Source organism: Chiloscyllium plagiosum, unplaced genomic scaffold (genome assembly GCF_037043375.1).
Source record: "Chiloscyllium plagiosum isolate Xiang-an unplaced genomic scaffold, Cpla_swu_hap1 HiC_scaffold_3, whole genome shotgun sequence".
In the NCBI taxonomy this organism is placed as follows: Eukaryota; Metazoa; Chordata; class Chondrichthyes; order Orectolobiformes; family Hemiscylliidae; genus Chiloscyllium; species Chiloscyllium plagiosum.
Genome location: NW_028270141.1, coordinates 154,021,587 through 154,045,222, shown reverse-complemented (window position 1 = coordinate 154,045,222; position 23,636 = coordinate 154,021,587). Strand labels below are relative to the sequence as shown.

General features: G+C 42.4%; 2 protein-coding genes across 2 annotated transcripts in view; one reads left to right on the top strand and one right to left on the bottom strand.

Annotated features, from left to right (window-relative positions):
- Positions 1 to 23,636, top strand: part of LOC122540179 (dynein axonemal heavy chain 8-like) — a 1,258,818-nt gene that overhangs the window by 32,626 nt on the left and 1,202,556 nt on the right. The window contains exon 3 of the mRNA XM_087976819.1: positions 9,533 to 9,617. Within this exon, the coding sequence (XP_087832945.1) occupies positions 9,533 to 9,617 (85 nt within the window). The remainder of the gene's footprint in view (positions 1 to 9,532; positions 9,618 to 23,636) is intronic.
- On the bottom strand, positions 12,444 to 19,517 carry LOC148151788 (uncharacterized). The gene is made up of 3 exons (XM_087975809.1): positions 19,454 to 19,517; positions 18,102 to 18,754; positions 12,444 to 12,464 (listed from the first exon to the last, which is right to left on the bottom strand). The coding sequence occupies exons 1-3, from the start codon at positions 19,515 to 19,517 to the stop codon at positions 12,444 to 12,446; spliced, it is 738 nt and encodes a 245-aa protein (XP_087831935.1).

Here is a 23,636-nt window from a genome sequence, read left to right as displayed (position 1 = left end):
ATTTGTGCAGGGCAGGTCATGTCTTACTAACTTGATTGAATTTTTTGAGGAGGTGACAAATGTGTTTCATGATGACAGTGGATGTTGTCTACGTAAATTTATTGACTAGGTCTCTCATGGTAGGCTCATCCAGAAGATTAAGATACGTGGGATCCACTGTGACTTAGCCATGTGGATTCAGAATTGAGTTGCCAATGGAAGGCGGAGGGTAATGGTGGAAGGGTGTTTTTCTAGTTGGAGCTCTGTGACTAGTGGTGTTCTGCAGGAATCCGTAATTGGACCCCTGATGTTTGTGATAGATAGAAATGACTTGGCTGAAAATGTAGATTGGTGGGTTAGTACATTTTGCAGGTAATACAAAGATTAGTGAAGTTGTGGATGGTGTAGAACATTGTCAAAGGATACAGTGGGATGTAGATCAGTTGCAAGTATGGGCAGAGAAATGGCAGATGTAGTTTAATCTGGGTAAGTGAGAGGTGATGCACTTTGGAAGATCAAATGTTAAGGAAAATGTACAGAGCTATCTTGGGTTTCAAGCCCATAGCTCTCTGACAGTAGCCACGTAGGTAGGGTGTTAAAAGTGTAATTCCTGCACATTTACATCCTCCCTCCTCAGTATCTTAAGGGACCAAACATACCTTTCAGGTGAAGAACACTTAACCCGCATTTCACACAATCTAGTCTATAGCTGCTCACAATATTATTTCCTCTACATTGGGGAAATGAAGCATAGACTAGTTAACAACTTTGTAGAACACCTATGTTCTGCGCACAAAAATGACCTTGAGCGTACCACTTCAATACACCACTTTGTTCCCTGGCCAATATTTCTGTCTCAGAAGGGCAGCAGTGAAGCTCAGTGTGAGCTGGAAGAACAACACCTCATTTTCTGCTTGGAGACCCTGCAGCCTTCTGGACTTAACGTTGTGTTCAATAACTTTGGGGCTTGAACTCTCCTCCTATGTCCTCGCCCCTAGCCTCATACACCAGGTCTTGTATTCACATAGTCTCTATTACGTGCAATCCATTGTTAGCCGTGAACATTCTCCATTAACAGCTATTCACCCTCCTAGCCAGATTGTTAACCATTCCTTTGTCTGTCCAACTGTTCTTAAGACCATAAGACACAGGAGCAGAAATTGGGCCATTCAGCCAAATGAATCTGCTCTGTCATTCAACCCTGGCTGATGGTTTCTAAAATCACATCCTCCCTCTTTCTCGTGATACCCTCTACAATCAAGAACCTTTCTATCTCCATCTTAAATATACGCAATGACCTGGCCTCCACAGCCTTCTGTGGCAATAAATTCCATCGATTCATCGCTGTCTGACTGAAGAGGTTTCTCTTCGTGCTCTATCTCTACCTATCGTTTCCTCCTTATCCCGTCCTTTCTGCATAAAAAAACATTTTCCTAGCCTCCATTCAGCTCTAAGGAAGAGTCACTGGACCCAAAACGTTAATTCTGATTTCTCTTCACAAATGCTGTCAGACCTGCTGGGCTTTTTCAGCAATTCTTGTTTTTGTTTATGATTTACAGAATTCACAGTCTTTCATTTTTTATCCTGTTTAATAGATCCCTTCTGCATGCATATATGTTGCATTGGTATTTCTTTTTTCATGTAGTAGTTAATAAGCTTTTTCTGTTAACTCAAAAAGTTCTGGTTAAATAGGCTGTTTCTGAAATAAGTCATTTGAGTATGGGAGAAAGCTCCCGACAAGAGAAACGGTCCATTTTAAGTTGACTTTGTTGCTACCAATATTATGGACCAGACCAAACCCCCTCAAAATATATTACGAAGATAGCCTAGATCCTGATATTTTCTTATTTTGAAGGCAAGTGCCAGGTGTTGTGATCTGGATGTCATTCAATTGGTCAAACTAACAGTCTTGAAGCAAAATACACTTCATTCATACAGTATAATTAAAATACAACAAAAGGAAGAAGAAATTGGAATAAGTAAACCCAATGGAAAACTTAACAGAATAATAGATTATTTATCTACTAAACAGTAACTGTTGCAATAGAGTAATACCTCATAAGCACACCCTTTGCAAAGGCAAATTCAGTAAAATAGGTTATCTCACATGCAATTTTCCAGTCCAGGAGGAAAATCTTCCAGAGTAAACTCAGAAAGAAAGAGAGAGAGTAGCAGGGGAGATGTACTGTGCTTTCTAATCCCAGTTTCAAGACCCTAGCAACTGCTAAAAACTAAAACTAAAAATTTTGGTTCTATGGGAGCTTGGCCCCACCCATTCAGACTGCTTCTATTCCAACTTTAAAAGAAACATCAAGGCCTCTCAAACTTTATACTTTATTGGTCTCCCATTTAAAGCAATAATTTGGAAATTATTTTTCTTTCAGAAGGTGTTTGAGCCTTTGGGAACTCTACTGGAAATGTGGTAAAGGCAGGGCCCTTGAATATTTTTAATATTTTAAGAGTATTTTACTATTTTCAATATATTTTTACATAGATTCTTGTCAAACAAGAGGATAAAGGGTTATCGGGGTAGGTTGCAATGTGGATTTAAAGTTTTGATAAAATTAGTCACGCCTTTCGGCAAGGAACAGGTTTTTCTCCAGAAACCAAATAACGGGTACCTCTCTATGCATCCTAGCTCTTTCTGCCATATTGGCCGTATATTCCTTGAATGACCAAAATAAACAGATTGAATGAGCAAAATAAACAGATTGAATGAGCTGGAAGTGGGTGGCACAAGCTGTTTGTGCTTGTGCAGGTGGCCAGAAAGTGTTCCAGATGACTCAGTAAGCAGCTCAGAGGTTGTTTGGTGTTATGACCACTGGGGGTGAAGTGGGAGGAGTGAGGGAAGATGTATGTAATTGTGAGTGGTCGAACAGGCGTTTTGGTCGGAGGTAGTCACAGTAGCAGAGATAGAGTCATAGAGATGTACAGCATGAAAACAGACCCTTCAGTCCAACTCGTCCATGCTGACCAGATATCCCAACCCAATCTAGTCCCACCTGCCAGCACCAGGCCCATATCCTCTAAACCCTCCCTATTCATATACCCATCCAAATGCCTCTTAAATGTTGCAATTCTACCAGCCTCCACCACATCTTCTGGCAGCTCATTCCATACACGTACCACCCTCTGCGTGAAAAAGTTGCCCCTTAGGTCTCTTTTATATCTTTCCCCTCTCAGCCTAAACCTAGTTCTGGATTCCCCGATCCCAGGGAAAAGACTTTGTCTATTTATCCTATCCATGCCCCACATAATTTTGTAAACCTTTATAAGGTCACTCCTCAGCCTCCGACACTCCAGGGAAAACAGCCCCAGACTGTTCAGCCTCTCCCTGTAGCCCAAATCCTCCAACCCTGGCAACATCCTTGTAAGTTGTTTCTGAACCCTTTCAAGTTTCACAACATCTTTCTGATAGGAAGGAGACCAGAACTGCATGCAATATTCCAACAGTGGCCTAACCAATATCCTGTACAGCCACAACATGACCTCCCAACTCCTGTACTCAATACTCTGACCAATAAAGGAAAGCATACCAAACGCCTTCTTCATGATCTTATCTACCTGCGACTCCACTTTCAAGGAGCTATGAACCTGCACTCCAAAGTCTCTTTATTCAGCAACACTCCCTAGGACATTACCATTAAGTGTATAAGTCCTGCTAAGATTTGCTTTCCCAAAATGCAGCATTTCGCATTTATCTGAATTAAACTCCATCTGCCACTTCTCAGCCTATTGGCCCATCTGGTCCAGATCCTGTTGTAATCTGAGGTAACCCTCTTTGCTGTCCATGACACCTCCAATTTTGGTATCATCTGCAAACTTACTAACTGTACCTCTTATGCTCGCATCCAAATCATTTATGTAAATGACAAAAAGTTCAGAACCCAGCACCGATCCTTGTGGCACTCCACTGGTCACAGGCCTGCAGTCTGAAAAACAACACTCCACCACCACCCTCTGTCTTCTACCTTTGAGCCAGTTCTGTATCCAAATGGCTCGTTCTGCCTATATTCCATGAGATCTAACCTTGCTAATCAGTCTCCCATGGGGAACCTTGTTGAATGCCTTACTGAAGTCCATATAGATCACATCTACTGCTCTGCCCTGATCAATCTTCTTTATTACTTCTTCAAAAAACTCAATCAAGTTTGTGAGATATGATTTCCCACGCACAAAGCCATGTTGACTATCTCGAATCAGTCCTTGCCTTTCCAAATACATGTACATCCTGTCCCTCAGGTTTCCCTCCAACAACTTGCCCACCACCGAGGTCAGGCTCACCGGTCTATAGTTCCCTGGCTTGTCTTTACCACCCTTCTTAAACACTGGCACCACGTTTGCCAACCTCCAGTCTTCCGGCACCTCACTGTGACTATCGATGATACAAATATCTCAGCAAGAGGCCCAACAATCACTTCTCTAGCCTCCCACAGAGTTCTCGGGTACACCTGATAAGGTCCTGGGGATTTATCCACCTTTAACCGTTTCAAGACATCCAGCACTTCTTCCTCTGTAATCTGGACATTTTTCAAGATGTCACCATCTATTTCCCTACAGTCTATATCTTCCATATTGAATGCGAAGTAGAATAGAGTAGAAGTGTGTCACTTCCACCCTGGCCGAGTATAAAAGATTGTTAACTTTTTTTTTGCAGTACTGCAGAGCATTCCTCTGGAACCTAGACATTGCATTGCCACAGAAAACTGTTGAGGCCAATTCAATGAGTGTACTTAAGACTGAGATAGATAGGATCGTGATTAGTAAGGGGATAAAGGGTAATGGGGACATTGCAGCAGAATCGGGTTAAGAACATACCAGCCATATCGATGGGCTGAAAGGCCTGATTTGCTTCGCTATCTTATGGTTTGATGGCGTGGCTCCTCTGTATATTTTCTGGTAAGAGGACAGCCTTCATCTGGACTATCATGCCCACCAGAAACTCCCCGAGAGAGTGAGGACTGCAGATGCTGGAGATCAGAGTTGAGAGAGTGGTGCTGGAAAAGCACAGCAGATCAGGCAGCATCTGAGGAGCAGGAGAATCGATGTGTCGGGCATAAGCCCTTCGTCAGAAATGAATATTTCATCAGAAACTCCAGGCTGCTATCAGAGAATTGCGATGCTATTTTTCCCTCATTCAACAGCTTCAGAATGATTATCTGCCAGTGAGCATGGGAACTTCATAATCTGAGTGCTCGGCATCATAGAATCCCTACAGTGTGAAAACCGGCCATTTGACCCAACAAGTCCACACCATCCCTTCAAAGAGTATCCCACCCAGACTCATTCCCCCACTCCTCTTTCTCTACATTTCCCCTGACTAATGCACCTAACCTACATATCCCTAAACATTATGCACAATTTAGCATGACCAATTCACCTAACCTGCACTTCTTTGAATTGTGGGAGGAAACTAGAGTACCCAGAGGAAACCCGCGCAGACATGGGGAGAATGTGCAAACTCCACACGGACAGTTGCTCGAGGCTGGACTTGAGACAGCAGTGCTAACCACTGACCTACCGTGCCATCATGGATATCTAGTTAACAAGAAATTGTTCCAGGAGTAGCAACCAGTATGATAGTGTTAGAGAGTAGCCATATTGACAGGGTAGATAGTTAATGAGGCAAGTTTTTTAAGATACGATGAAAGATTTTGCTCGGTCTCACAACGGGGAAAATGTAGTATAACCCAACGAAAGTAACACTTAGTCGGAAAAACCTGAGATGCAGCTCGAGGATACAAAATTTGCTGAATGGTAAGAAACCATTAATGGATATTTTTCAGATTAGAACAAGGTTTGTTGTGGAATGCCGTAGTTGTTAATATTGGAACCTTACTCTTGCTGATACAAATGATTAAAACCCTGGCGTATAGGGAGCGATTTTAAAGTTTGTTGTTGACACTAAGCTTGGAAGCATCGTAAACTGTGAGAAGAATAATGACAAATTAAAGAGGCTATTAAGAAATATCACCTTCTGAGACCCCCAAAGTCTATCCATCATCTACAATGCACAACTCAGGAATGTGATGGGTTACACCTCTCATGCAAGGATGGGTGCAGCTCCCAAGAACACTCAGGAAGGTTGACGCCATCCAGGACAAAGCATGGCTACTTGACTGGTGCCACATCTAGAAACATTCAATCCCTCCACCACCAGTGGTCAGTAGCAGCAGTTTGTACTATCTATAAGATGCACTGAGACATTCACCAGAGATCCTGAGGCAGGACCTTGCAAACCCACAGCCACTTCCATCGAGAAGGACAAGGGCAGCAGGTACTTGGGAACACCACCTCCAAGTTCCCCTCCAAGCCACTCACCACTCTGGCATGGAAATATACTGCTGTTCCTTCAAAGTCATTGGGTCAAAATTCTGGAATCCCCTCCCTACTGGCATTGTGGATCAACCACAACAAGTAGACTGCAGTGATTCAAGAATGCAGCTCACCACCACCTTCTCAAGGGCAAATAGGGATGGACTATCAATGCTGGCCAGCCAGCTACGCCCATGTCCCACAAATGAATTAAAAAAGAAATAAGAGCAGAATTAGGCCATTTAGCCGATTGAATCTGGTCCACCATTCGATCATGGCTGATATGTTTCTCAACCACATCTTCCTGCCTTCTCCCTGTAACCCTTAATCCCTTTACCAATCAAGAACCCATCTATCTCTGTCAAATCCACTGAATGACTTGACCTCCATAGCTTTCTGCAACAGAGTTCCACAGGTTAACTACCCTCTGGCTTAACCTCCTACTTTTACAAAATCAAAAATGAAAGGGCACAAATTTCAAACAATGCAAAGAAAGCAAATGCAATCAAGAGGGAAAAAAAACTTTTCTTATTTCAAGTATTTAGAATCTAGAATGCATTTACAGGAAATGTAGTGGAGGCAGGTTCAATGAAGGTAGGAGAGAGTGCATTAGATGATTATTTGAATAGAAGTAATGTGCAAGGTTATGAAAAAAGGCTGGAATATGAAACTAATAACACTTGGAGAGCTGGTGCAAAGATGAACTCAGTGACTACCTTTTGCACCAGAACAATTGTGATTCTATTAATTATACAAAGTGTTTAATTCCCTTTGAGGGACACACCATGTCCTGCATTCATTATAAATTGAAGGTGGTATTTCTCACCCATGGGAACAGGATTCTGCCTCAGAGCTTTATTCCTTGGACTTGAAGCCTTTGGCATGTGATTGGAAATTAGGTTAGTGTTGGAGTTAGTCTTGCTTGTTCCAAGGTGACATCCTCATGCTGAGGGGATAGGGTGGGTCTGATCCTGTGGTTTGAGAGACATTGGGAAAGGCCAGTCTAGAGGTGTGGGGCTTAATCCTTAGGGGTACCTGGTGAATTGCACAAAGGATCAGTGGAGAAAGCACCCTTCCTGCCCCGGACCAGAAACGCCTGCTGACTGCTTGTTGTGTGCGTCTTTTGCCACTAATTAAATCTGTGTTGACAGGATGAGGCTCTTAAGTGGACACTCCAATGTCAGGGTCCCAATTGACCCAGCAGTACTAATGGCATCCCTTCACTATTAAAATTGGGCACAAACAGATGCATAGCTGGCAGCAGTAGGGTGTCTGCTGAATTTGATGAGCCTCCCTCATTGTTCAGTCTCATCAGTGGCATTTGTTTAAGATCCATGCTCATATGTGCAATAAATATTTCTCACAACCTAGGCGTCATGGTACAGTTGTCACAGCAACTTATTATAAAACCAGTGTGATTCCAAAACCTGAAACAAATAAGCAGTTATTTCAATATCAGCATTGAAAATAGCTCCAGTTATTTTGTACAACTATTCAGAATAATGACCTTAAGGAAAAAGTCTCACAAACCTTATTGAGTTTTTTGAAGAAGTAACTATGAGGATTGATGAGGGCAGAGTGGTGGATGCGATCTATATGGACTTCAGTAAGGTGTTCAACAAGGTTCCCATGGGTGACTGGTTAGCAAGGAGACTGGAATGCAAGGAGAACTCGTCATATGGATACAGAACTGGGCTTGAAGGTAGAAGACAGAGGATAGTGGTGGACGGTTGCTTTCAGACTGGATACCTGTGACCAGTGGTGTGCCACAAGGATCAGTCTTGGATCCACTACTTTTCATCATTTACATAAATGATTTGGATGTGAGCATAAGAGGTGTAGTTAGTAAGTTTGCAGGTGACACCAAAATTGGAGGTATAGTGGACAGCGAAGAAGGTTACCTCAGAGTACATCAGGTTCTTGAGCAGTTGGGCCAGTGGGCTGAGGAGTGGCAGATAGAGTTTAGTTTAGATAAATGTGAGGTGCTGCATTTTGGAAAAGCAAATCAGAGCAGAACATTTACACTTAATGGTAAGGACCTAGGGAGTGTTGCTGAACAAAGAGACCTTGGAGTGCAGGTCCATTGTTCCTTGAAAGTGGAGTCGCAGGTAGATAGGATAGTGAAGAAGGCGTTTAGTATGCTTGCCTTTATTGGTCAGAGTATTGAGTATAGGAGTTGGGAGGTCATGTTGCAGCTGTACAGGACATTGGTTAAGTCATTTTTGGAATATTGTGTTCAGTTCTGGTCTCCTTCCTATCAGAAAGATGTTGTGAAACGTGAAAGGATTCAGAAAAGATTTACAAGGATGTTGCCAGGGTTGGAGCATTTGAGCTTTCGGAAGAGGCTAGGGCTATTTTCCCTGGATGTCTGAGGGATGACCTTATAGGGTTTTATAAAATCATGAGGGGCATGAATAGGATAAATCAACAAAGTGATGGGGACGGGGCACGGTGTTGGACGGGTTTGGGGCGAGTGAAGGGTGGTGTTGGATGGGTTCGGGGTGCGGTGTTGGACAGGGGGGTGGGGGCAAACGGGGGGGGGGGTGTGGGAGGTGGGTGGGGTTGGATGGCATTGAGGGGCAGGTGGGGGGGAGGGGGGGTGCACAGGGGTCACGCGCCATGAGCTGCTGCCTAGTCTCCTGAATGGGGAACAGACTTAATAGAAAACTCTGAGCTCCAGAGGAAAGGCATTGAATCGAGGTTCCTCTGTATATTAGAAAATTGACTGGGAAAGGTGTAATATCTGAAAATTCACAGACTGAGCTGGTTACTGCCCCTTTTCTTATGTTCATGATAAATTTAATAAAATGCATGTAGTCAATATGTTCCAAAAAAAAGTCATATTAGACATTTTATTCATTCATGAGATGTGGACATTGCTACTTAGGCCAGCATGTGTTGTCTATCCCTAATTGCCCAGTGTGCAGTTGTGGGTCTGAAGTCACTTACAGGCCAGATCAAGTAAGGATGGTGGATTTTCTTCCCTAAAGATATTATTGAACCAATCAACAGTGTTGAATAATTAACAGTGGTTATATGGTTGTCTTGAGATTAGCTTAAACTCAAAATATTAATTCTGTTTCACTCTCCATATTGTGTTATTGTGGTGTTTTTCAACACTTTGCTGTTGTATCAGCTTTACAATGTGAAGTATTTGCCTTTTTACTTAGTAAATCTGCTTTTTGAAATATAATTGCTACTTGAGCAATAAATTAATAATATCTACTTGTGTTGACAGCTTCAACCTTATGATGATTTCTTTTCGAAAGGAGGCAGAAAATCACTTGTATACATATACCAAGAATCTGACCCACCAGGAATCGGTAAAACTTAAAAAATTAAGTTAAAATTAGAATGTGATTGATGTGCGTGTGTAATTCGTTTAATAGCTTACATCAAAGATTATAGAGAATACTTGATTTGTTTACATTTGCCTGCAACTTCTACTTACTCCACATTTTTAAATTTGCTAACAAGCAGTTATTGTGGCGCTGGAAAAACATAGCTGGTCAGGCAGCATCCGAGGAGCAGGAGAGTCAATGTTTCGAGCATAATCTCTTAGTCAGGAATTTCTGATGAAGAGCTTGTACTCTGAATGTCGACCCTCCTGCTCCTTGGATGCTGCCTGACCGGCTGTGCTTTTCCAACACCACACTTTTTGACATGAATCGCCAGCATCTGCAATCCTCACTTTTTCCTAACAAACAATTATAGTCCATTTTCAGGCATGCTGGGGCAACTTTTAGTGTGTACCTTGAGTCAGTGATGGGATAGACCCTGAAGGATAGTAGTGAGTAAATGGGGTCTGTACAACAAAATGGCAAACAAATTTTTATATTTTATTGAATACAATTTTCGGTACAGTAAAGATATTAGCAGGAAGTTGAGGTGACCATCTGTACCATTGATAGCATCTGTCCGTCTTGTGAGAGGATGGACAGCACTGAGGGTGTATGTCACTTCTGCATTGAACATTAACTGATGTGATTCCAGAAGCTGATTTGTGATTGACAATTCTTCCTGCACCTGCCATGGAGAGTAAAGTTGACCTGGCATTGACCCCACCATGGTGTCAGCCACTATTAACTTTGTGAAAAACATAGACAAAGGAGAAACATGCAGGTTTGTTAAAGTCGCTCAGTAAATTGGATCAAAGCTTTGAGGAATTTGGCAACATTTTCGTACTGTTTTGGCTTTGGCATGCATATATCCGATAGTCTTGCTCAGCAAATTGGTGGCTGCCTTAAAAAGCAGGTCGAGCAGAATACTCAGTTGTTACCGAAAGGATATGCAGATCTGCACTGCATCGATTTAGCCACTGGTGCTCAGCATTAATGGCAAGAGGGGGCCGATTGATCTTGATCTCACTCTGTGTGACCCTTGTTGTCAAGGAGACAATGTGAAATTAGCAAGCACCTAGACAAGGAATTTAAGCACAGAGGATCCCCCAGAAGTCATTTCTCAGGATACTCCAGAGATTCCTGTCACCTCCACCTGCAATTTGCCTGCAACACGGAACCCTTTGGAAGTTGAAACCAATGAAGGCAAGCCCACATCTGGGCAGAAGACTCTTAGCATTCAGAGTCCTCTACCCTGAAACACCACTGGAGTTGTCTAGCGAAATCTTCAAGGTCAACAGGCCCCACTAGCGTAAAAGTAACATATTGTGAGTGCTGGAAATCTGAAGCAATAACAGAAAACACTGAAGAAACTCAGCATGTCTAGCAGCATCTGTGGAGAGAGAAATAGAGTTAATGTTTCACGTTTGATATGAACTGAGGGTTCTGAAGAAGAATCAGATTCAAAATGTTAATTCTGCTTCTCTCCACAGATGCTATCAGACCTGCTGAATTTTTCCACCATTTTCTGTGTTTGTTTCAGGTTTTACTGTAGCACACCTGGGGATCTTGCAACTGTTCATGGATGTAGTGCAAGTTGAGGGAAGGTAAGTTTCTGAGGGCACATTTGTGGCATGAACGATGCATTATTGTTAATATAATACCACATACTTAAATATATTTGCACTTTAAATGATCATTTGTCTGGTCAACTGTCATTTTACCTGTAAAACCAGGTCTCAAATTATAGAAGTTACCCGTCCTTCGTGCTATACAGTTTTAGAACATAAAATGTAAGAGCAGTAGTAAGCCATGCAGTTTATGTAGTCTGCTCTGCCATTCAGTGAAATGGTTGGTCTGATAATCCTGAATTCCAATTTCCTTCTGTACTCCCACAATCCTTGGTTTACTGGTTTAAACGTCTGGAAGAAAGGATTACAGATGCTGGAGAGCAGAGTCAAAGTGTGTTGGCTGTGCTTTTCCAGCACAATCAGGCAGCATCCGAGGAGCAGGAGAATTGACATTTCGAGCATAAGCCCTTCATCTGGAATGATGCTCAAAATGTCAATTCTCTTGCTCCTTGGATGCTGCCTGACCAGCTGTGATTTAAAAGTTTGTCAATCTCAGCCTTGAATGTCCTTAATGCCTTAGCCTCTACAGCCCTCTGTCATAAAGAATTCTAAAAATTCTTAAGAGAAAGCATTCCTCATTTTATATGACTGACCTATTACTGTGAGAGTATGCCCTCTGGACTTATCTCGCAAGGGGAAGCAATCTCTCCACACCTAGCCTGTCAGTTCTTCTAAGAATCTTATATATTTCAATAAGGCCCTCCTCGTATTGCTCTAAACTCCAATCAGTACAAACCAACCTACTCCACCTCTCCTCATAAGATTAGGGCGGCACGGTGGCTCAGTGGTTAGCACTGCTGCCTCACAGCACCAGGATCCCAGGTTCAATTTCAGCCTTGGGAGACTGTCTGTGTGGAGTTTGCACACTCTCCTGGTGTCTGCGTGGGTTTCCTCTGGGTGGTCCAGTTTCTTCCCACAGTCCAAAGATGTGCAGGTTAGGTGAATTGGCCATGGTAAATTGTCCATAGTGTTAGGTGCATTAGTAGGAAGAAAATGGGTCTGGGGGGGTTAGTCTTCGGAGGGTCGGTGTGGACTGGTTGGGCTGAAGGGCCTGTTTCCACATTGTAGGGAATCTAAAATCCAGGATCAATCTGGTGAACTATCAACCATAAACTTTTCATTCACTTAATCTGAATGTCCCCTTGCAAATTTCTTATTCTGTATATGTCATAATGTCCATCTAATTTAATCGTAGAATGATCTGTAAAGGAGATAGTTAAATAACATAAGTGATATTAACAGAAGATAATGAACTGGAGGGCATAGGTTTAGGGTGAGAGGTGAAAGATATAAAAGGGACCTAAGAGGCAACTTTTTCACGCAGACAGTGGTGTGTGTATGGAATGAGTTGCCAGAGGCTGATACAATCTCTGTAGTGGCAGAACAGCCTATTGTCTCGTAGGACTATGGTGATTTTACTTTTGACATTTTTATTGTACAGAACAATTCATTGTGCCTTTTATGCATTTCCTGTTCTTTCCTCAAGCATTTTGCAAGGAACGTTATTTTGCATTTGCTTTACCAGCTTCTTCTCTTTTGTTCTTTTTTGGAATTTTGCTCATCATTATGGTCTTCAGTTCTGATCAAGAATTCACATAGCATATAAATACCATCTGTCTTTTCTGCACAAATGATGCAATCATTATTTCCGTCCAAAATATCCTGTTTTTTTTAGCAAATTTGTTTTTCTGCATAGCATTGACAGGTGGAATTGCTGCACAGAACCTTTCAGCAGACATTTGCACTTGTTGCTCAAGTGCAACAAGACAGCATTGCAATTCTACAGCATTACAATTTTGAAATAGAGCCTAATCCAACATATTGATCTGCCATGATGTCTGTAAAGGATTCAACAGGTGTAATGGATTTTTAGCCTGTCTGAAGAAGTGCAACTCTTCCATATGTCAGTTGGAACAAGTCACTTTCCTGGCAGGGGGATGGTATCCAGAGCAGTAGCGATACGAAAGAGAAAATTGAGGACAGTACAGAAGTAAATGAGAGCAAGCTAAATAGTAAAGGCAGTATTGGTAATCCTAGCACTAGACAGGACAGGCAAAAGTAGGAAGTAAGGGAGGTCTGACTTAAACTCATTTATTTCAATGCAAGAGGTCTGACAGGTATGGCAAATGAACTCAGGGCATTGATGGATAAATGGGAGTAGGATATTATGCCTATTACAGAAACATGGCCAAAGGAAGGACAAGACTGGCAGCTCAGTGTTTTGGGGTACAGATGCTATTGTAAGAATTGAAGAGGAGGCAAGAGAGGAGGGGGAGTTATGTTTTTGATTAGGGAGAACATCACAGCAGTGCTGACAAAGGACATTCTTGAGGGTTCGTCCACTGAGTCTATATGGGTAGAACTGAGAAATAAAAAGGGAGAGATCACTTTGCAAGCATTGTACTATACGTCCCCAATAGTCAGTGGGAGGTTCAGGAGCAAATATGTAAGGAGATCGCAGATAGCTGCAAGAATAATATGGTTATAATGGTAGGGGTTTTTAACTTTCCAAACATTGACTGGGACTGCCATAGTGTTAAGTGGTTGGATGGAAAGAAATTTGTTAAATGTGTTCAAGAAGAATTTCTCATGCAATATGTAGATGGCCCTGCTAGTGAAGGGGCAAAACCTGACTTCCTCTTGTGAAATAAGACAGGGCAAGTGATGGAGGTGTTAGTGGCAGAACACTTGGGAGCGGTGGCCATAATTCTATTTGTTTTAAAATAGCTATGGAACAGGATAGTCTGGTCCATGAGATAAAGTTTTAAATTGAGGCAAGGCCAATTTGATGGTTTCAGACATGAACTTTCAGGAGTTGATGGCTGTTTGCAGGCAAAGGGATGTCTGGTGAGTGAGATGCTTTCACAGGTGAGTTAATGAGGGTTCAGGGACTAGACATTCCTGTTAGAGTGAAGGTTAAGGATGATAGTAGTGTGGGAATCCTGTTGACTCGAATTATTGAGGCCCTGGTCAAGTCAAAGAAGGAGGCATTTGATATGTATGGGCAGCTGGGATCAAGTGGATTCCTTGAGGAGTGTAGAGAATGTTGGACTACACTTAAGAGAGAAGTCAGGAGGGCTAAAATGGGACAGGAGATGGATTTGGCAAAAGTAAAGGAGAATCCAATTGGATTCTACAAGAACGTGAGGGGTGAAAAATGAACTAGGGAGAGAATAGGACCTCTTAAAGATAACAAGGTTGTCTGTGTGGAGTCACAAGAGGTAGATGAGATCGAAATGAATATTTCTTGTCAGTATTTTTATTCGAGAAAGGCATGGATGCTAGGAGACTTGGGAAGTAAATAGTGATGTCTTGAAGAGAGCCCACATTAAAAGGGCTGTAAGTCTTACAAAGCATTAAGGTAGATAAATTCCCAGTACCTGATAGGAGTGTATCCCAGACTTGGTGGGAGGTTCGGGAGGAAATTGAGAGTTACTGAACGGAAATATTTATATCATCAACAACCATGGGTGAAGTGCCTGATGATTGAATGGTGGCTAATGTTATGACATTATTTAAGAAAGGCTGCAGGGAAATGCCTGGGAACTAAAGACGAATGTCTGTGGTGGGTAAGTTGTGAGAGGTGATTCTGAGAGACAGAATCTATAGATTGTAGAATCCCTACAGTATAGAAACAGGCCAATTGGCCCAACAAGACCACACCAATCCTACGAAGAGTAACCCACCATTCCCCCTGACTAACACACCTAATCGACTCATGCCTGAACACTGGGCAATTTAGCGTGGCCAATTCACCTAACCTGCACATCTTTGGACTGTGGGAGGAAACCAAAGCACCTGCAGAGAAAGCATGCTGACAGAGATAGTCACCTGAGGCTGGAATCGAACCTGGATCCCTGGTGCTATGAGGCAGCAGTGCTAACCACGGAGCCACCATGCCACCCCATATATTTGGAGAGGCCAGGACTTATCTATGCATAGCAAATCATATCTCACAAATTTGAGTGTTTGAAGGGGTGACTAAGAAGATAGGTGAGGGCAATGTGGTAGATGTTGTTATATGGACTTTAGCAAGGCCTTTGTCAAAATATCGCTTGGTGGGTTGTTGAGTAAGGTTAAGCCTCACAGGAACCAGGCAGAGCTAAACAATTGAGACAAAATTGGCTTGAAGGTAGAAGACCGAGAGTGTGGTGGAGGGTTGTTTTTCAAACTGGAGACCTATGATCAGCAGTGTGCAATAGGGATCTGTGCTGGGTCCACTGTTATTCTTCATGTGTATAACTGATTTTGATGAGAATTTAGGAGGTCTGGTTGATATGTTTGCGGATGACATCAAGATTGGTAATGTAGTGGACATTGAAAAAGGTTATCTGGGAATACAGCGAGATCTTGATCAACTGGGGCAGTGGGCTGAGGCATGGCAGATGGGTTTAATGTAGATAAATGCAAGTGGTGGGTCAAACCAGGGCAGAATTTACACATTCAATTATTAGACCTTGGGGAGTGTTTGAGAATCCAGGGGTACAGGTTCATGGATGCTTGAAAGTGTAGTGACAGGTTGTCAGAGTGGTGAAGAAGGCATTCAGCATGCTTGCTTTTACTGGTTGGAGCATTGAGTATAGGAATTGGAATGTCTTGTTACAGCTGTACAAAACATTGGTAAGGCCACATTTGGAGTACTGCATGCAGTTCTGGTCGCCCTACTATAGGAATGATATTATTAAACGAGAAAGAAAATCTACGAGGATGCTACCTGGACTGAAACATCTGATTTCTCAGGAGAGGCTGGATAGGCTGGGCTGTTTCTTTCTTGGAGCATAGGAAACTGAGGGATTACCTTATAGAGGTCTATAAAATCATAAGGTAGAGAGCCAATGGCTTTTCCCAATGGTAGGAGAGTCTAAAACTAGAGGACACAGGTTTAAGGTCAGAGGAAGAAATACAAAATGGTCCAGAGGGGCAATTTTTTCATTTTACAGGGTGGTAAGTACTTGGAATGGGCTGCCAGACATTGTGGTAGAGGTGAGTGCAGTTTTGTCATTTAAGAAACATTTGGATAGGTACATGGATGAAATAGGCATGGAGAGAAATGGATCAAAAGCAGACAAAAGCAACTAGATTAATTATGAAAACTGGGTGGCATTGATGCGTTGGGCCAAAGGGCCGGTTTCCATGCTGTAAACCTCCTTGACTGTATGAATGTGGAAGCAACATACATTTTTGAAGCCTTCAAACTGTTATTTACCTTAATTTTCCTGTTGTTTAATAAAATTTGACAAAGAAACAAATAAAAAAGATGCATTTGCTTTTGGGCATAAACAAGGACTGCATGCCTTTGGAGCAGCAACAAATTTCGAGTCAATGAATTATGTCTTCACTTAACTCAGATCTATTGTAAGCGGCGATTAATTAAATCCTGTCTGGCTTATTGCATCACATACTGTACTGCTGAAACGTTGTCCTCATTCTTCCTTCTCAGAAGACTGTTACTGCTGCACCTCTTGCTCATTCAGCTGTGTCCATCACATCCTCTCTTTGTCTGCTTCAGTTATGTGGAGAACAACATGGCTTGGATTAGTGGCACTCTGTCTGGAGGATAATTCAAAGTCCCCAATCTCCCAGATTGATTTAAACTTTGAATGTGCAACTCATGGAGGCCTCTTGTCTGTTCTAAGTGGTTCTGGAGGAAGCGTGTGCTGCGGACAATCCATGGTGTGCTTAGGTTTTCTTAACAGAGTCACCAGCCGTTTTTGGGGAGGCATCGTTATACAGTATCCAGCATTTTGAATGAAACAGGTACCTGAGAGTTTTGAGAGGATTTGTAACTCAGATTGAGGTTTTGGATGTAGGTTTGCTCGCTGAGCTGGAAGGTTCATTTCCAGATGTTTTGTTACCCTACTAGGTAACATCTTCAGTGGGCCTCAGGAGAAGCAAGGCTGAAAATTCCTGCTTTCTATTTATATATTTGGGTTTCTTTGGGTTGGTGATGTCATTTTCTGTGGTGATATTATTTCCTGTGGTGAAGTCACTTCCTTTTCCTTTTCTCAGGGAGTGGTAAATGCGGTATAATTCAATGTGTTTGTTGATAGAGTTTCTGTTGGAATGCTATGCTTCTAGGAATTCTCGTGCGTGTCTTTGTTTGGCTTGTCCTAGGATAGATGTGTTGTCCCAGTCGAAGTGGTGTCCTTCCTCATCCGTATGTAAGGATACTAGTGAGAGAGGGTCATGTATTTTTGTGGCTAGTTGGTGTTCATGTATCCTGGTGGCTAGTTTTCTGCCTATTTGTCCAATGTAGTGTTTGTTTCAGTCCTCACATGGTATTTTGTAAATTATATTAGTTTTGCTCATTATCTGTATAGGGTCTTTCAAGTTTATTAGCTCCTGTTTTAATGTGTTGGTGGGTTTGTAGGCTACCATGATGCCAAGGGGTCTGAGTAGTCTGGCAGTCATATCCGAGATGTCTTTGATATAGGGGAGAGTGGCTAGGGTTTCTAGACGTGTTATGTCTGCTTGTTTGGGCATGTTACTGAGAAATCGGTGGACTATGTTCATTAGGTACCCATTTTTTTAGTACACGGTATAGGTGATTTTCCTCTGCTCTGTGTAGTTCCTCTGTGCTGCAGTGTGTGTTGGCTCATTGAAACAATGTTCTGATACAGCTTTGTTTGTGGGTGTTGGGGTGATTGCTTCTGTAGTTCAATATTTGGTCCGTATGTGTTGCTTTCCTATAGATGCTGGTTTGAAGTTACCCATTGGCTGTTTGCTCTACTGTGACATCTAGGAATGGCAGTTTGTTGTTGTTTAGTGAATTTATGCCAGTAAGGGTATTATTGATGATCTTGGATGTTTCCTCTAATTTGTTTCGTTGAGTGATAACAAAGATTTCATCCATGTAGCGGACCCAAAGTTTGGGTTGGGTGGTTGGCAGAGCTGTTTGTTCAAGTCTCTGTATTACTGCCTCTGCTACAAACCCTGATATCGGAGATCGCATGGGTGTTCCGTTGGTTTGTCTGTAGGTTTTGTGGTTGGAGGTGAAGTGTGTGGTAAGGCATAGGTCCACTAGCTTGGTGATACTGTCCTTGTTGATGAAGTTCGTGGTGTTTGGTGTATGTGTCTTCAGGTCTTCTAATAGTGTAGCCAATGTTTCCTTGGCTAGGTTAATGTTGATTGACGTAAACAGGGCGTTAACATCAAAGGAGACCATTATTTCATCCTCTTCTATCTTAGTATCTTTGGTCATCAGGAATTCTTGGGTGGAGTGGATGGAGTGGCGTGAATCTTCTATTAAGTGTTTTAGTCTTTGGTGTAGCTCCTTGGCCAATCTGTAAGTTGGTGTTCCAGGTAGTGAGACTATGGGTTTGAGGGGGGCTCCTGGTTTGTGAATTTTGGGTAATCCATAGAAGCGTGGTGTGTTGGATCCATCTGGATTCATTGTTTGGATGTCGGTCTTATTTATTTCTCCAGATTTCTGAAGTTTTTTGTGTAGGGCTGTGATTCGGTTCTCTAGATGTGGGGCAGGTCTGTTGCCACCTGTTGGTATCAGTAAGTAGTGCGTTCGCTTTTTCAATGTAGTCTCTTCAATTTAGAATGACTGTTAAGCGTCCTTTGTCTGCAGGTAGGATAACAATGTTTTTTTTAGTCTTTCTAGTGCCTTCCTTTCTTGTGTATTGAGTGTGTTTTCTTCCTTTTTTCTGCTTATTGTTGGTGCGACTACCTGTCTAATGGTTTGTTGGGTTTCTTCTGTGAGTTGATTGTCTTTTAATGTTGTTTCTAATGCTGCTAAGAAAGCTTTCTTGTCCGCATCTTGGCAGTTGTAATTTAATCCCCTTACTAAGACGGCTTTTTCAGTGTCTGTTAAGGGTCGGTCAGATAAGTTTTTTTATCCATGCTTCTGTGTTGTCATTGTTGTTACTTTGTGTAAATTTGTCTAGTTTTTTTTCTGCAAGTCTAGTTTTTTTCATTTTCTGTGTTTGTTGCTGTCTAATATCTATGGTTTGTTGTACTGTGTCTGTCCATTCATGGTCTGTTGCATGACTGAGTAAAGATTTTTGGTGTAAAGTTTCCTGGTTGTATTTGTGGACTCTGTTGTGGGCATCATTAATAATTTCTCTAAGTATTCTGTGGCCATTTTGCTCTGCTATTCTTATGGCTAGTGGGGTGTTAAGGAGAGGTTTGTATTGAAGACTTTTAGGTAGTACCTGTTTCCTTAGGCATTCATGCAAGAAGTACAGCTGTTCGCAGGTGGCACTCTGTCGGATAACATTCGTTTCCATTTTCGGGCCAGTTTTAGCATATTGCGCTCATATGTCTTAGCGAGTTTTGAGAAGATTTGTAGCTCAGGTTGAGGTTTTGGATGCAGGTTTGCTTACTGAGCTGGAAGGTTCATTTCCAGATGTTTTATTACCCTACTAGGTAACATCTTCAGTGGGTCTCAGGCAAAGTAATGCTGAAAATTCCTGCTTTATATTTATATGTTTGGGTTTCTTTGGGTTGGTGATGTCATTTCCTGTGGTAATGTATTTCCTGTAGTGAAGTCACTTCCTTTACCTTTTCTCAGCGGGTGGTAGATGGGGCATAACTCGATGTGTTTGTTGATAGAGTTCCTGTTGGAATGCCATGCTTCCAGGAATTCTCGTACGTGTCTTTGTTTGGCTTGTCCTAGGATAGATGTGTTGTCCTAGTCGAAGTGGTGTCCTCTAGCACCCCCTTCTTATAACTTGGCCTCCACAGTCTTCTGTGGCAATGAGTTTGACAGATTCACCACCCTCTAGCTGAAGAAATTCCTCTTCATCTCAGTTCTAAAAGCTTGACCCTTTTCTTTGAGGCCCTGCCCTCTAGTTGTAGTCTCTCCTACAATTGGAAGCATCTTCTCCATGTCACTCTATCCAGACCTCTCTATAAATTTACAATAAGATATCTCTCATTCTTCTAAACCACATCAAGTACAAACCCAGATACCTCAACTGCTCCTCATATGACAAGTCCTTTACTCCTGTGATTAGAAATTACTTACTTGTACAATCATTCGCTCGGTCAGTATTTATTCGCTATCTTTAATTGCCTAGAGGACAATTAAGTTTGAACTATGTTGCTGTGGGTCTAGGTTCAATGTAGGCTAGAACAGCAGTTTCCTTCCCTCAAGGACTTCAGAGAACCAGATGGATTTTTCCAACAACTGTCAGTGGCTTCATGGACATCCATAGTATTATGGCACAGGGATGGAAATCAAAACCAAAACAGCCTCCCTAATACTGGCTTTGTAACATAGTGAAATGAAAACATTCAATGACTCTCAAAATTACTTAGTTGATCCAAACCAGACTTTATAAATGCCGGATCTTTGGCACCAGGTTTGTAACTTAAACAAAAATTAACACTATAGCTTCATCAGAACTCATATGAACAAAAAGGCAATCTGGTTGTAAGTTTGCTCGTTGAGCTGGTAGGTTTGTTTTCTCAGATGTTTTGTCACCATGCCAGGTAACATCCTTAGTGAGCCTCCGTTGAAGCGCTGGTGTTTTGTCCCGCTTTCTATTTATGTGCCTTTGTCTGTTAAGGTGGGTGATATCATTTCCGGTTCTTTTTCTCAGAGGTTGGACCTCAGAGTGTTTATTGATGGAGGTCCGGTTTGAATGTTAGGCCTCTAGGAATTCCTGTTCGTGTCTCTGTTTAGCCTATCCTAGGATGATGCATTGTCCCATTCGAAGTAGTATCCTTCTTCATCTGTGTGTAACGATACTAGTGTTAGCTGGTCTCATCATTTGGTGGCTAGTTATTGTTTGTGTATCCTGATGGCTAGTTTTCTGCCTGCCTGTCCGATATAGTGTTTGTTGCTGTCCTTGCAGGGTATTTTGTATATGACATTTGTTTTGCTGATTGTTGGTACAGGGTCCTTTAGGTTCATCAGTAGCTGTTTGTGTGTTGTTAGGTGTGTGGATACCATGATGCCCAAGGGGTCGGAGTACTCTGATAGTCATTTTCAAGATGTCTTTGATTTATAGTAGTGTGGCTAGTGTCTCTGGGTATGTTGTATCTTCTTATTTAACCCTCTCACATTGAACTTGTGACCCCTAGTAATGAGTCTCCAACTCTGGGGGAAAAAAGCTTCTTGCTATCCACCTTGTCAATATCTCTCATGATTTTATAGATCTCAGTCAGGTCCCCCTCAACCTCCTTCTTTACAATGAAAATAATCCTAATCTACTCAACCTCTCCTCATAGCTATCTTCCTCCATACCAGGCAACATCCTGGTGACCCCCCTCTGGACAATGTCCAAAGCATCCACATCCTTTTAGTAATGTGGTGAACAGAACTCTACACAGTATTCCAAATGTGGCTGAATCAAAGTCTTATACAACTGTTACATGCCCTGCCAACTCTTATACTCAATACATTGTCTAACGAAGGAAAGCATTCTGTACGCCTTCTTGACCACTCTACTGACCTGCGTTGCCACCTTCAGGAAGCAATTGACCTGAACACCCAGATCTCTCTCCATACATCAACTTTCCATTTACTGTATAGTTCGCACTTGAATTGGATCTTTCAGAATGCAACACCTCGCATTTGTCCGGATTGAACTCCATCTGCCATTTCTCTGCCCGACTCTCCAATCTATCTATATTCTGTTGTATTCTCTGACAGTTCTCTTCACTATCTGCTACTCCACCAATCTTAGTGTCATCTGCACACCTGTTAATGAGGCAACCTACACATTCCTCCAAACCATTTAGATTAGATTAGATTAGATTAGATTACATTACATTACATTACATTACATTACATTACAGTGTGGAAACAGGCCTTTCGGCCCAACAAGTCCACACCGACCCGCCGAAGCGTAACCCACCCATACCCCTACATTTACCCCTTATCTAACACTACGGGCAATTTAGCATGGCCAATTCACCTGACCTGCACATCTTTGGATTGTGGGAGGAAACCGGAGCACCCGGAGGAAACCCACGCAGACAAGGGGAGAGCAAACTCCACACAGTCAGTCGCCTGAGGCGGGAATTGAACCCAGGTCTCTGGCGCTGTGAGGCAGCAGTGCTAACCACTGTGCCACCGTGCCGCTCCTATTTATTTTTATCACAAACACCAGCACGGATCCCTGTGGGACACCATTGCTCACAGGTCTCCATTTTGAGAAGCTTCTTTCCACTATGACCCCTACAACTCTCTGTTTCCTGTTGCCCACCGATTCTCTATCTATCTAGCTGGAACACCCTGGACCCCATGCAACTTCGCCTTCTTCATCAGCCTACCATGGGGAATCTTATCAAACACTTTACTGAACTCCATGTTTAGGACGTCTACATCCCTTCCCTCATTACTCAACTTTGTCACCTGTTCAAAGAATTCTATTAGGTTTGTAAGACATGACCTTCCCTGCACCAACGAGTCAGGCTTCACTATCAATAGGACTGATGGCACCTATTTTGAAAACTGGACTGGTTTGATGATTCCTTCGTTTTCCAGTTTTCTGAATTCTACTTCTAGGCAAATGGCACTGAGTGGGTCTTGCAGAATCATGGAATTGCTTCCTGGTCAACATGCAAGGTGGCCTTGGTTCCTTTGATAGTCCCCAGACCTTCCTAACAAAACTTCCAGGTATTTTGTTGTTGTGTCTTCAATGTACTTTTCTCCCCTCTTCATCCAGATACCATCCACCGCATCTCTTCCATTCTCCACTCTACTTTTCTGAACCCACTCCCTCCCCCCAACAATAATAAAGACAGGGTCCCCATTGCCCTCAACTTCCACCCCACCCGTCTCCACATCCAACGGATCATCCTTAAATCCTTCCGCCAACTCCAACTGGAACGCACCACCAAGGGCATCTTCCCCTCACCACCCCCCTCTGCCTTCCACAAGGACCGCTCACTTTGTCACCCCTTTGCTTGCGCCACACTCGTCACTGGCATGGATGAGTTGGGCTGAAAGGCATGTTTCCATGCTGTAAGACTCTATGACTCTTCACTGTTCTCTGGGCAGTTAGGGATAAGCAATAAATGCTGATGTAGTGAGTGACACTTATCCTGAGAATATGAATATTAAAAAAAATCCACACTAAAAATTATGTAATGAGATTTATGTTTAGTTGGTAGACATATCTACATATCATGCAGAATTAGATACCTGGCAATAAGAGTGACAACTAGGAGACAGTGAAAGGAATAAGAAATGTGTGGTGGGAAGATTTTGGTGCTGTTAGAGTGAATATGGAAAATTTGTCACATGTTCGAATTAGGTTTAGCACATGGAACGTAAATAGAGGATGGATGCCTGGGGCGCATAGAAGTAATGGTGTAAGATTAGAAAGAAATTATTGAAAGTGATTATTTCATAAATAAGAATAGAATCAAGTGGGTGCTGAGCAACAGATGAAGCTTCAGGCACAGCAGTAGT

Coding starts and splice junctions, on each gene's coding strand:
- LOC148151788 (XM_087975809.1), bottom strand. CDS start 19,517: ATGCTAAAACTGGCCCGAAAATGGAAACGAATGTTATCCGACAGAGTG. Junction 18,755..19,453: donor AGTGCCACCTGCGAACAGCT/GTACTTCTTGCA, acceptor TGATACCAACAG/GTGGCAACAGACCTGCCCCA. Junction 12,465..18,101: donor GCTACATGGATGAAATCTTT/GTTATCACTCAA, acceptor TCTCCTTTACAG/ATCATTCTACGATTAAATTA.